The sequence below is a fragment of the Scomber scombrus genome, chromosome 22, assembly GCF_963691925.1.
Source record: "Scomber scombrus chromosome 22, fScoSco1.1, whole genome shotgun sequence".
Taxonomy (NCBI): Eukaryota; Metazoa; Chordata; class Actinopteri; order Scombriformes; family Scombridae; genus Scomber; species Scomber scombrus.
This window is the reverse complement of record NC_084991.1, coordinates 12,352,672-12,364,831: the sequence shown is the minus strand read 5'-3', so window position 1 is coordinate 12,364,831 and position 12,160 is coordinate 12,352,672. Positions and strand designations below refer to the sequence as shown.

Genomic DNA, 12,160 nt, shown 5'->3' with positions numbered 1-12,160 from the left:
GTCAGCATTTAAATCACCAGTTTAGATGCACAAAGTGTATTAAAGTGCACACAGGTTCTTGCTACAAGCAGTAGTTGCTAAAGTTGTTTGTTGCTAAAAGTTATAACCATTTGTAGGTCACACCGAGAAAGTGCTATTTAAAAATATATATATTTTTGCTTTTCCTACCTTTTTGAGGCCATGACAATATAAAACATGGATTTGTTTTTTGTCTCTCATTTGTTTAAAACATGTTAGAGACTCATTCTGTTTGTGTACAAGATGAAAAAATGAAACTCAACTTCAAAAATGTCTCCAGCAGGATCTCTGATGTCAGCAGTGATTTGTGTTATTCTTCGTTTATACACTAGCACAACCTGTACTTTATCTATAGCAACTATAACACAATCTGATGGTATGTCTGTGCATTACTTACCTCATACAAGTGGTAAAGATTGCCCAAAAAGTTAAATGGGTTAAATAGATTTTGGTTTTGAGAAGATATCATGACACAAAGTGACTTATACCAAGCGGTTGAGCAGACCTACAAAGGGTTAAGCTACCTCTCACTGATGAAATGGACCAAACAATGGGTTAAAATGCCTATTACACTTTTAATTTTGCATGACATAGAAAATAATACACTTACAGGAGAGAAGAACCACTCTAGTTTGAGTCATTTGAGTCTTTTTTGTGTATCAGGAGAGCGTAGCACGTGTGGTCCAGCCTTCCTATCAGCCTCCACCAGTTCATTTTAATTCCCAACATGGCTTATAGTGGATATATTAGTATCAGCGTATATGTCAAAGATGTGTTTGAGGGTAGTGGCATAAAGTTTATTCTTGGAAATCTTGGATATGGCAGCTGGCAAAGCGTTCACTCATCATATCAGATTCCTTAGCAGATGAAATCGGTCCAGTTGTAACTGATCTGTAGATGTTTTTTGACTTTCGAAGCATTTGAAGGACTTCTCTTTCACGTTGGCTTAAAGGCAGAGTCACATCACTTTAATAACCAAATTTAAGTGACCTTCATCATCTTTTTTTTTTTTTCAATTTCAGCAGCACAACAAAAGTAAAATAAAGTGATTTTGGCGTTGGTGGCAACATTTTAAATTCCCAAATATTGCTGCTGGTATTGACCTAAAATATCTGGTAAGACTCTGTCACTTACACACAATGTTCAAAAATTTCTGTGCACATTTTTGGCTTCTGCAGAATCAGAGTTAAATGATGGTTTAGTTTCTGGTGATGCATCACAAATTTCAGGGCTTCAAATTTGTTCTTCCAGCTGACTAACTCTCACCATCAAGTGCAACCCTCCATATTTTTTTGTCGACTCTCTGTGTGTCTTTATCCTTTCTCTCCTCTTCAGCCTTGCTTTTAAAGTTCCCTGCTGGCTGTTAGATAACAGTGTGAAGAGGGCCAAACACAGACAGGAATCCTTATTGAGAAATGCTCTTCCCAACCCCAATGTTTGACATAAATCAAACACCAGCTGCTGTTTATATGTGGAAAGCAGAGGAGTCACACCTCTGTGTCTGGCCTAAATGTCCTCCTGCTGGTTTTTTTTTTTTTTTTGCCTGACTGTGCAGGTTTGTGTGCTGACAAGAGAATGGCCCTCAACTGCAGCGTTTCAGCCTCACTCTGCAGGGATTACACACAGATTAATAAAAAGGCAGAATCCCTCTCTTCCCTTTTTTTCCCCTCCCTCTACTTTCTTCACTGTGTTTGTCTATGCACATTCATTTGGGTGAGAGAGTGACTGAGTGAGTTGGCAACTTACTCAGCTGTGACATGATGATTTGCAGGTGGAAAGACGTTGGGATGTCAACGTTAAACCTGAGCTAAATTAGATAAATTGTGACTTTGTCTGACATTGGATCCAACAGATTCATTCTTAAGAGCCATGTACGAGTAATTTAAGAAAATTTGTGGCATTCATGAATTTTTTCTCATACTTCGTAATTTTCTCTGAGGCGTGAACAGAATTTACGAGTGCCATACGTGTCCTGAACAGATCTCTTTATTTCTTCACCAGGGGAAAACTTAATTAACTTGGAGTTATAATATCTTTATCTGATCGAATTTGGAGTTTTAAAAAAATGGAACCAAAATCAATTAAAATCAAATATGGCTGAGAGGTTTTGGAGATTTAAAGATTTTTTATTGGCATATGTTGGCATGGCAACTTATACAGAACATGTAGTGCTGGACAGTATATCAATATTATAGAGAAAGAGATAGATATCTTAGTTTGTGAATATTGAATATTGTATTATCATGATATGGCATGAGTGTTCATTATATCCATCTTTATCAAAAAATCCTATTGTGTAAATGTTGTGTGAAAGCACCAATAGTCATCCCTACGATATTGCTGCAATATCGATATTGAGATATTTGGTCATAAATATTGTGATATTTGATTTTTTTCTCCATATCGTCCAGCCTTAAGTACATTTCAGTGCGTCACTTCTCTCATTCTGACAACTGCCTATGTGTCTAACTGCAGGTCTCTGTCTTATATAATCTTATATTGCAGCTGACAGTGTAACGCCACCCACTGTAGGCTATAATATTCTCTCCTCTAACATGTCTGTGACTGTCGAATCTCTTGACCGCCTCCCATCACAGTCCGCTTTCCTTCAGAAAGATGTTGGTTTTTTTTGGCATCTAACTTCACCTCAAAGCATTCCCTCTATATTTCTGCCACAGGACAATGCTGCTCTACATTGTTGATTTCTGCAAATAGGACTTGATCTGCAGTGTGAAATTCTTGCTTTATCCTCTTACAAACGTGCACCTACTCATTCATCAGGCTGTAACGAGTGATTTACGAGAGTCTGTCGAATCCCACTTGGGAAAAATCAAGAGTTTTAGGGAAAAAAACACAAAAATATTCTTCCTTGAGTCCTGTCGTGTTCATGTTAAGGTTTTCTGTTCCTCTAATCAATCAGGATAACAGCCATAAATGAGGAAAACATCTAAAACCAGGCTAGCTTTTACATACACAACTTCAAATACTAACTACACACTAAAATATAATCATTTAAAAAGCTGTTCAAGTCATTTATATGTAACCTACTTTCACTTTTCAACCAAATGTTGTCTTATTTGACCCCCAAATCACACAATGGGTGCTTACTGGCGAGGCAAGCCTGTGAAATAGTGAAAGGATGAATTGCCTCATGTGGAAGTGAAGGAGTGTATGGATGAATGAGTGAGCGTGAACAATAAATAAACTAGTAAATCCTTTCTTTAGTGAGCGATCGAGTAAGCAACTGTTCACAGATTACTCAAGGATTGTATTGTTTGTGTGTGTGTGTGTGCGTCAGTTCCTCGAGGCTGAAGTCATCAGCGTTGAAACGAATCCAAAAGCGTTCTCATCCTCTCCGCTAGGATGTTTCGTCCTTAACATTCACTCAGCGTCTGCCAGTGTCGACAGGTGATGCCAAGCAGATGAATAGAGAAAGTGCTCTTTGTTGCTCCTAATGCTCATCCCTTCTCTCTGTCTCTCTCTCTCTTTCTCTCTCTCCCCAGGCTGCTGTTTTGTCACGTTTTACACAAGGAAAGCTGCCCTTGAAGCCCAGAATGCACTGCATAACATAAAGACCTTAACAGGGGTGAGTGTGTGCCTTCGATTCTCCTCTGCCTACTTTCTCCTCTAATCACACACTTACAGCAGCACCCTGAGGCGGCCCCTCCCCAACCTGCCTGTCTGTGTGTGTGTGTGTGTGTGTGTGTGTGTGTGTGTGTGTGTGTGTGTGTGTGTGTGTGTGTGTGTGTGTGTGTGTTTGTGTGTGTGTGTGTGTGTGTGTGGAGAGGAAAGAGAGAGAGAATGAAAGTGTGAGAAGGTGAGCAACAGCCTGTCAGCGTTAGTTTGTGAAAGTGCAAGCAACTGAGTTTGATAAGTGGGAGAAGCAAATGTTAAAAGGTGGAGTTCTTGAACATGTCTTTACACCAGCTATATTGTAGGTATAATTAAAGGTATCAGACACAAATCCACATTCTTCTTTTCCTCATTTTAAAACATCCTTTTCTTGCAACCTCCCCGCTACCTCTTAATGCCACCAGCTGTTGGTACATAGAGAGTGGGACGTCATGTATATCTGATGCAAGTGCAAGTTTTATTGACATCAGGTAATCAAGCTAGTAGCATAGAAAGAAAGCATTAAAAAGTAGACGCTAAAGTAGCAGGAACAGGAAATAATGGCACCATGATCATGATTATACAGTGTTTCTTTTGCAAAATCTAGTAATCTGTCACAGAAAATTAACACATACTTTATGTGCACATGAAGAGTGCACACATTGGCCGTATTGTAAAATATATCAGCGGCAGAAATCCATTTGTATTAATATTGTAATACTCTATTAAGCAATATCGCCAAGCCTGACTAACCAAATACTTCATGTTTTAAATGTAAAAAGAGTAAGATTAAGCTCAAATTGTGCTCAATCTTTAGAAAGCAAATGAATCTTTTCTCTTTTTTTTTAAATTCTCTATTCTCATTCTGTTGTCTTCTACATCAAACCACCACACATTTGGCTGTTCATGGTGATATGGGTCGGCTTCCTGGATCAATAAGGCCAAAATGTGAAATTATCAGATTGTGGAATCGTTTACTTAATATGTCAGAAAACAGGCTCAATAAGAAGGTTACCCTATTTTTAAAGAAGTTGGGTTACAATATACGTATAGTAATAATTTATCATGTTGTATACCCACAATAAGAACAAAGCTACTTGCTGTATTTGAGGCAAAATAGTTAAATGATATTGTGTTAAAGCCCAAATTACTAACATATATTCAAATCAAGCATAGTTATGGCCCTGAATCCTAAATTACTGCAAACTTTACAAACTTAGGAGCAAAGCTGATAACAGGAAGCCTTCCCTTGAACTTTGAAGTTGGCAAAATTTAAAAATATTCAAGAGGATGTGAATTATGTGAACTTGGAGAAGTTGAAAATGAATCACATCTTCTTCTGTATTGTCCTTTTTAATGATGAGTTAAGAATTATTTAATTTTAAGTCTGTTCAAACACCAGAGATGTTTTGGTGCTCTTATGGTGCCTCTTTACACACAATAATACATTAAAATCAATCAATCATTTGCTTTGCCACCTTTTGCAATGTGTAACTAAAATGTGTATCATAAAACCATCGCGCTTGTGGCGTGCACGTGCAATCCTTCTGCCTGTACTGTGCAAGAAATCTGTGTTTGAGTGCTTCTTTGCATCTATTTTCCATACAGTCATGTATAACCTTACTTTAAAAGAGTGTGTCCATGCTGTGGCATTGCCTTTCTTTCACGCTATCTGCTCCGTTCTCTATTATTGTTCCTTCCTGTAACCCAGGAGACCGATAGAGGAAGTGGGCCGAAGCTTGCTCGCACTCCCGCTCTTTTTTAGCCCTGGGTGGATATTTAGAGGCCCCCAGATCCCTTCTGCTCGGGCTATTGGCTGCTTTCCCGCCTCTCTCCTTGGCTGCACCGGCTAACTGGAATCTCATCAGTTGAGCGCCTGTACTCGCTCGCTTCTGTCAGTTGGATCAGCGAATAGCCCTCCTGGGCAGGACAGGGTGGATACTGCGAATCCCACAAGAGCTATACGCAGGATTTGTGCTCGGGCTTCTGATTCTGAGTCAAGCTTGTTGTTGCGCACAGTAGTGGCCGTGTTGACTGCTCATGGAATAAGTATGTTAAATTTGGTCTGTTTTCCTGCGCTGGGAGATTTAGCCTCTTATCCCTTGTCGGAGGTGTGAAACAGCCCTGGGGAGGACACAAACTGCAGCAGTTTCAGGATTATAGGAACATGAAATCGCCTTCTTCTACACCATAACTCCCAGCCTCCCCACCACCTTTATGTCTGGACATCCCTCCTCCCTCCTCCTCCTCCTCCTCTCTAGCTTCTCTATCCTGCAGCGTCTCTGGTTGTTATGGTTTCGGCTTTTTGAAGTCAGGTACCGGTAAATTTGGATTGTGGTTGCTGGAAAGGGCGTCAGAGTCAAGCAGGCAGAGTTTCCTTTAACCATCAACCAGAAACAAGATAAGATTTTAACTATGAATGCTATTTTCTCTTTTTTATAAATAAGCATATCAACTTAATGCTACATTAAGATGAAACTGGTTATCATGTGTTTCATAATGGATGTCTAACAAAACAAAAAAAAAGAAAGAAAAAAAAAACACTAAATGAAAATTACACTAATTAAAATCACATTTGGTTTCATTGATAAAGATCAAATACTTAATGATACTTAAAAGTAACCCTCTGGGCTTAACATGCATGTCAATCCTCATAAAATATTAGCTTGTTTAAATGCTATTTTCTCAATTAATAAACATGCATTCCTTCAGCGTTCCTCACTAAAACACATTGTATTAATCATCTGGTTTTAACATGCATGTCAATCCAAATAAAATCAGGACTGCTAATAATAAACATTGCTCCATAGAGCCTCTAGTGGTCAAAAACTCCTTTTAATGTTGTAAATGCCTTGTTGCATTAAAGAGCTCTGCATTTACTTTTTTTGTGTGTGTTTCTAAGCATCTTCTTGGCAGTCTACTCCCTCTTTCGAGAGCATTAAAACAGATTGTGAACTCTAAATCTAAATAAAGATTAGATCATTAATTCCCAATAAACATGACGAGTTTAAAGTAGTTTTTCACCAGAGTAATGTTTGCAGATCTTTCTCTCGAGCAGGTGATGAACAACCTCCACAAATCAGAGGGTTCAGCAGATTCCAGCTGTGAGATTAATGTTTTACCGGGAGTTTAAAGCCTCCACAAATACTCAAATTTGTTCTTTCCAGTGGAGAAAAGCTTCCGAGAGCACGGAAAATTTAAACTGTCCATTGAAACCCAGACGATATTGATCAAAAAGAACAATATGTATGTAATTAAACCTCCATCATATTCATCATGTGAGAGTCGGATAACGCTGACTGGCTGACATTCGATTTTTTAATAAAAGTGCAGTATTGACAGATAAATACTGTCTAAACCTAAAATACAGGCAGACACACTTAAAACACTGAATCAATAGCGGTGTAATGATAGATCATTAAGTGGCGTGTGCAGGTTTTGTTCATAATTTTTAAAGACGGCTTTTAAACTTCAGCTTGAAATAAAAAAAGGGCATAAAAAGGTGAGGAGAAGGAGCGAGCGAGAGACGGGGGAAAAAAACAACACAGTGAATTAATTGCTGAACAAGGCGAGTCAAGACAAAAAAGGAGAGCGGAGAGAGGGAGGAATTGAGAGAGAGGTTAGCAGAGGTGATGGGCAGATGGACAGAAAAAAGGTGGAGTGGAGCACTCCAGCACGCTCGAGGGCAAAGCAATAAACGGGCCGCAGTTAAAAACCAATACCTGCTTATTAACTTCCCCACTCTCATGGCTTGTAAAAGCCAGCGGAACAATGTTTGTATTGGCACTCTTCCCCTCCCTCGCTCTATCTCTCCTTCCAAACCCAAGGCCCTAACAGGGATAGATGCAATCAGAGTGAAAAGCTGGACGAGGGCCAAATAGTAGAAAAAGGGCACTGGTATTGGCAGCGTTGAACGGCAGCCATGTTGGTTTAGGGCACAAACGGTTGAACAGCTGCCATTTTTTTAGGAGGGAATTAAGCGGAGGGGTCTTTGGTTTTTATGTGATGAATCTCTCCCCATAAGGCTCTCATAGAGATGACGGCGTTGTCGAGAGCGAAAAGATTGAGGCTCAGGCTTTTCTCTTTGGGTGACACGCCAGAGAAAAAAAACAACAACAACAAAAGGAGGCACTGCTGGTTGCTTCTCTGTCAGCTCCCTGCCTCTCCACATCTCTCCCACTTCACCCATCTCTCCTAAAGATTTGTCAATCTGACAGCACACGTATACCAAATGTATGCATATGTGATGTTATGCATGCAGGAAGTGTATCTTTATGTCAGCTCCAAACCTGTCCGTCATATATGTCAGTGATGAAGTAATGTTTTCACAGCCTGCACGGGTCAGAGCAGAAACTGGATGTTGTATTACTGAGGCTTGTTGCTTTCTGCTTGGTTCCCAAACACCCCCAAGTTGTTGTTTTTCCTTTTTCCTTCCCATCGAGAGCACACCGATCAGCAGTAAACAATATCATGTTGAGACGAGGAGCTATAGGAAAAGCTCTCGATAGTAAACAAAAAGGTAAAAGTAAAGAAACCATCATCTCTGTGGTGGCGTTTCAATTGTTAACCAGCACAAGAACTGGTTATCAATGTTTTACCACTTTTTGTCCAGCTTTTGCAAAAAAACCATCCAGGAGATACTGTATGAAATATAGTCACTGTGGTTTGGAATCATAGATGAACTCACAATACAGTATTATCATGATATTCTTGATAAATGATATACAGGATTGCTAGCAACCCAAAGATTTATTCCTTTTCTGTGGCAGCAAACACAACACATGACCAGCAGATAACTAGCCGAGCTTAACAAGATATTCAGGTCTGATGAGTGATGACGGCAGGCTAAATGCTAACATGATAAACAGCAGCAGCAGTGATGTACTGACATTCCCCCTACAGAGCATCTCCAGAGCATTTTGACGATGCTTCTATAGTGAATGTCAAAGCTGGTCATTTCGCTTGCGTTTCTTCTTCTTCGTGTGTCACCTATAATTGCCGTTCATCTGACCGTCAACAGTCAAGGAAGGTAGAAGGTAGCGGCACAATGGTAGTGGTACTGTAAGTCAAAGTAGCTGAATCAGATCTAGGCAGTCTTATATTTAAAAGGATGTATTGATACTTGGCGCTAGCGTATCGATAATATATCACAGGTGGACATTGTCACACCCCTACTAGTCACTAAAATGGTACTGAAACAACAATGAGAGGTAATATAGATCTAAACATCTTTGTGCACTACTGAGATTTCCTTTCCCTGTTCAATTTTATATTGTCTAGTTGTAATTCCCATTATTCAAAAGGGACAGATGCTCCATATTTCCAGGTTTGCATTCATTTTCTGGCATCTCTCATATCTCTAGCAATAGCTAGCTCTACTGGCATGATTTACATTACAAAAAGCAGGTTATTCATTCAAGTTTTGGCTCTCACAAAAAGCTTTATATGTCCCCTTTAAGTATTTATCCTCTGTAATGACAGTCAGGACAGAAAGCTTTGAATTTCTTTGTAAAGTTTGACTTCTTTATCTTAAATATTTTTACCCAGTTTTAGCTTATCTACATGATTCTCCATCTAAAAAAACATTATCCTTGTATGTTAACTGGCTCCAATGATGGAAAAAAAGACTTTAAAGTTTTAACATTAACATCCACATCCAGGTTAGATCCGTCTGTCAGAAGAGTCCAAACACCTGATTGCTTCCACAGTCGGAGTAGCTGTGTTCAGTTTGACTTTGCCGCTGCAGTAATGGGTAGTTCAACACATGAATCAATTAAGAAAAATACAAATAATTAGTCCTACGTTTGACATTGTTTGACATCCACACACACAAACAAACACACACACAGACACACACACAGTGTTACAACTCTGAACAATTTCATTGAAGATGGGTAAGCAAAAGTGTTTCTGAAAGAACAGCAGCTCTCACTGAAGTTGTTTCTAATGACCCGCTAATGAAGCTCTGGGGGAGTGGAGACAAAGTGTGTGTTAGTGTGTGTGTGTGTGTGTGTGTGTGTGTTGCCTGGAGAGCCGTGTGTTCTCTCCACGTCTTAATAGCACCACACACACACACATAACACACATAACACACAAAACCCCTGCTATAACCCATCTATCGTCAGAAAACATGCCCTGCACCCCTGGAGTGATTTAAAGCCATAAGACCCGACCCCTGCTGCACAGACTGATCTACTCCCCCTGCGTGACTCTTCAACACACACACTTAAAACACACACACACACACACACACACACACACACACACACAAGTGCAACAAAGCAAATGCCTGCAGTTTATTACATTACATTTTTTCCACTTTTACCTTTTATTTTTTTTAATTTCTCCCTCCTGATCCACTTGGAAACCCGCCCACCCTCCATGCTAACGCAACACACACACTCTGAGACACACACACACACACACCGCAACACACACGCAGCGAGTTAAAGCCTGTCAGCCCGCCTGTCAGACAAGGTTGTTTGAGATTTTCCACTAAATTGAACTCTTTCATTAGTGGCTGACAGATGTCTAAATGCCCAGCGTCTCCCTCCCTCCCTCCCTCCTTCTCCCCTTTCCACCCTGCTCACCACCCTCGACGCCCGCCGAGAGAGGGCCTCGGGGCCGCCGTTCCCCTCTCTGAAGATGGGTGGAGGAATGGAGGGAATGGAGAGATGGAAAAGATGAAGGGAGGGGGGAGAGCTAATCTAGGACTTGTCCTCTGGAGTGCCCTCCAGCTTCGAGAAGTTCAGTCCTTTATCCTCCGTTTTCTTCTCTTTTCTCCCCCTTTCTACCTCTTGCCCTCTCTCCATCCCTGCCACTCTTCTTTGTTTCTTCTGTCCTGTTGAATCTCTCCTTCCATCTTTCTCCTCTCTCTCTCCCTCTCTCTATCTCTCCCTTTCTGTCTTTGTGAAAGAGAATGAAAAGCTCTTTGATTCATAGTTTTCTCTCAAGGATATTTCAGTCTGACAGTAAGGCGGAGGGGAGGGGAGGAAAGAGAAGGAGAGACAGAGAGGGAAAGAAAGGGTGTTGGGTGGGGTGTGTGTGTGTGTGTGTGGAGGATGGAGCGGAGACGATTGGTGTGGTCGTGTGTGTGTGTGTGTGTGTGTGTGTGTGTGTGTCAGGGGTAAGGGGGGGGGGGGGGGGCTTCAGACGCGATCAGTCGAGCCCCGTCCTCCATGTGGGTGGATCAGAGCGTTTGTCAAGCGCCAAGCTTGATAAGAAGCGTGGGGCTCATTAAAAGCTACCGTCGCACTGAGACCACACACACACACACACCCAGACTCACACACACACACATACACACACACACACACACACACTCAGGCTCAGACACACACACACACACAGGTCCCCACCTCCCTTACCTTTCTGCTGGCAAGATAATTAGTGATGCTCCGCTGCCAGAATACAGGCACAAGGTTGTGTGTGTTCGTGCAACCAAAGGCACATCAAAGGCCCTCATCAAAGTAAGTGTGATCTCAAGCAAGGTTAAGGTTTAAAAGCAGCGATTTATAATCCAAAGACATAAGTCATTTAATCGGCCATTTATTATTTCAAGTTGGTGGACAGAGCTGCAGATTGAAGCACAGTGATAATGTGTATTATCATTTTCAGTGATGTGAGAAATCATATTCTTTCATGCAAAAGCCCCTGTGGTCTCAAGACTCTGACTGCTCCGACTGCTCCAGCCTTTGAAGGGGAACTTGTGTGTGCGTGCGTGCGTGCGTGCGTGCGTGCGTGCGTGCGTGCGTGCGTGCGTGTGTGTGCGTGTGTGTGTGTTGTGCTCGCTGGAGAGGCGATGGCCTGTGGAGACTGTGGCTACTGTTCTCAACTCATTCATTTTTGAATGTAAATCATATCTGAAAACTGATGGTCTGCTTCTGATCACACTGATCCACACTTAAAATAGCTCAATTAATTTGTATTGTATTAAACAGCTTAATAAGTTGTGAATCTATTTTTAATCACTGATTTATCAATGCTTTGTAGAGTATTTACAATAAGATAATAATATGCTAAAGGAGGATTTAGAACAGCTAAAAAGGATTTCTATCAACCTGTCCAACCAAAAGTTGCCTTCATTAATGGCTCAATACTGATCTGTAAAGCATTCATAAAGAATTTATAAAGCATTAAATAAATGCTTTAGAGTGAAAGTTCATTTTTTTCCCTACAGAACAGTGTGTGTGACAAACTAATCTCCACTCACTCTATTACCCACTCAGCTTTAATAACCTTTGTAAATGTACATTTAAGTCGAGATAATTCTATTAAATCAATGAATTATCAACTATTTATGAGGCCGTCAGATGCAACTAAGAAACAATAATAGATTCAGATTGTTACAAAACTATTCTTTCCACCTCATATTCACCTTTAGTGGCATTTTTTGTAGTTTTGTGCATTATCATATTCATTACGAAAACATTTTATTCACCAATTTCATCGCTCAAAGGTGGGGACATTAGACATCCTAAAGCACAGGAGGCAAAGTCTTAACTTATTTAAGAGGAAAAAACAAATTTTT

The 12,160-nt window shown here is 40.5% G+C and overlaps 1 protein-coding gene across 1 annotated transcript in view; it reads left to right on the top strand.

Moving 5' to 3' along the window:
• Nucleotides 1-12,160, top strand: part of celf2 (cugbp, Elav-like family member 2) — a 230,866-nt gene that overhangs the window by 154,571 nt on the left and 64,135 nt on the right. The window contains exon 4 of the mRNA XM_062443372.1: nucleotides 3,522-3,604. Coding sequence (XP_062299356.1) covers nucleotides 3,522-3,604 — 83 coding nt within the window. The remainder of the gene's footprint in view (nucleotides 1-3,521; nucleotides 3,605-12,160) is intronic.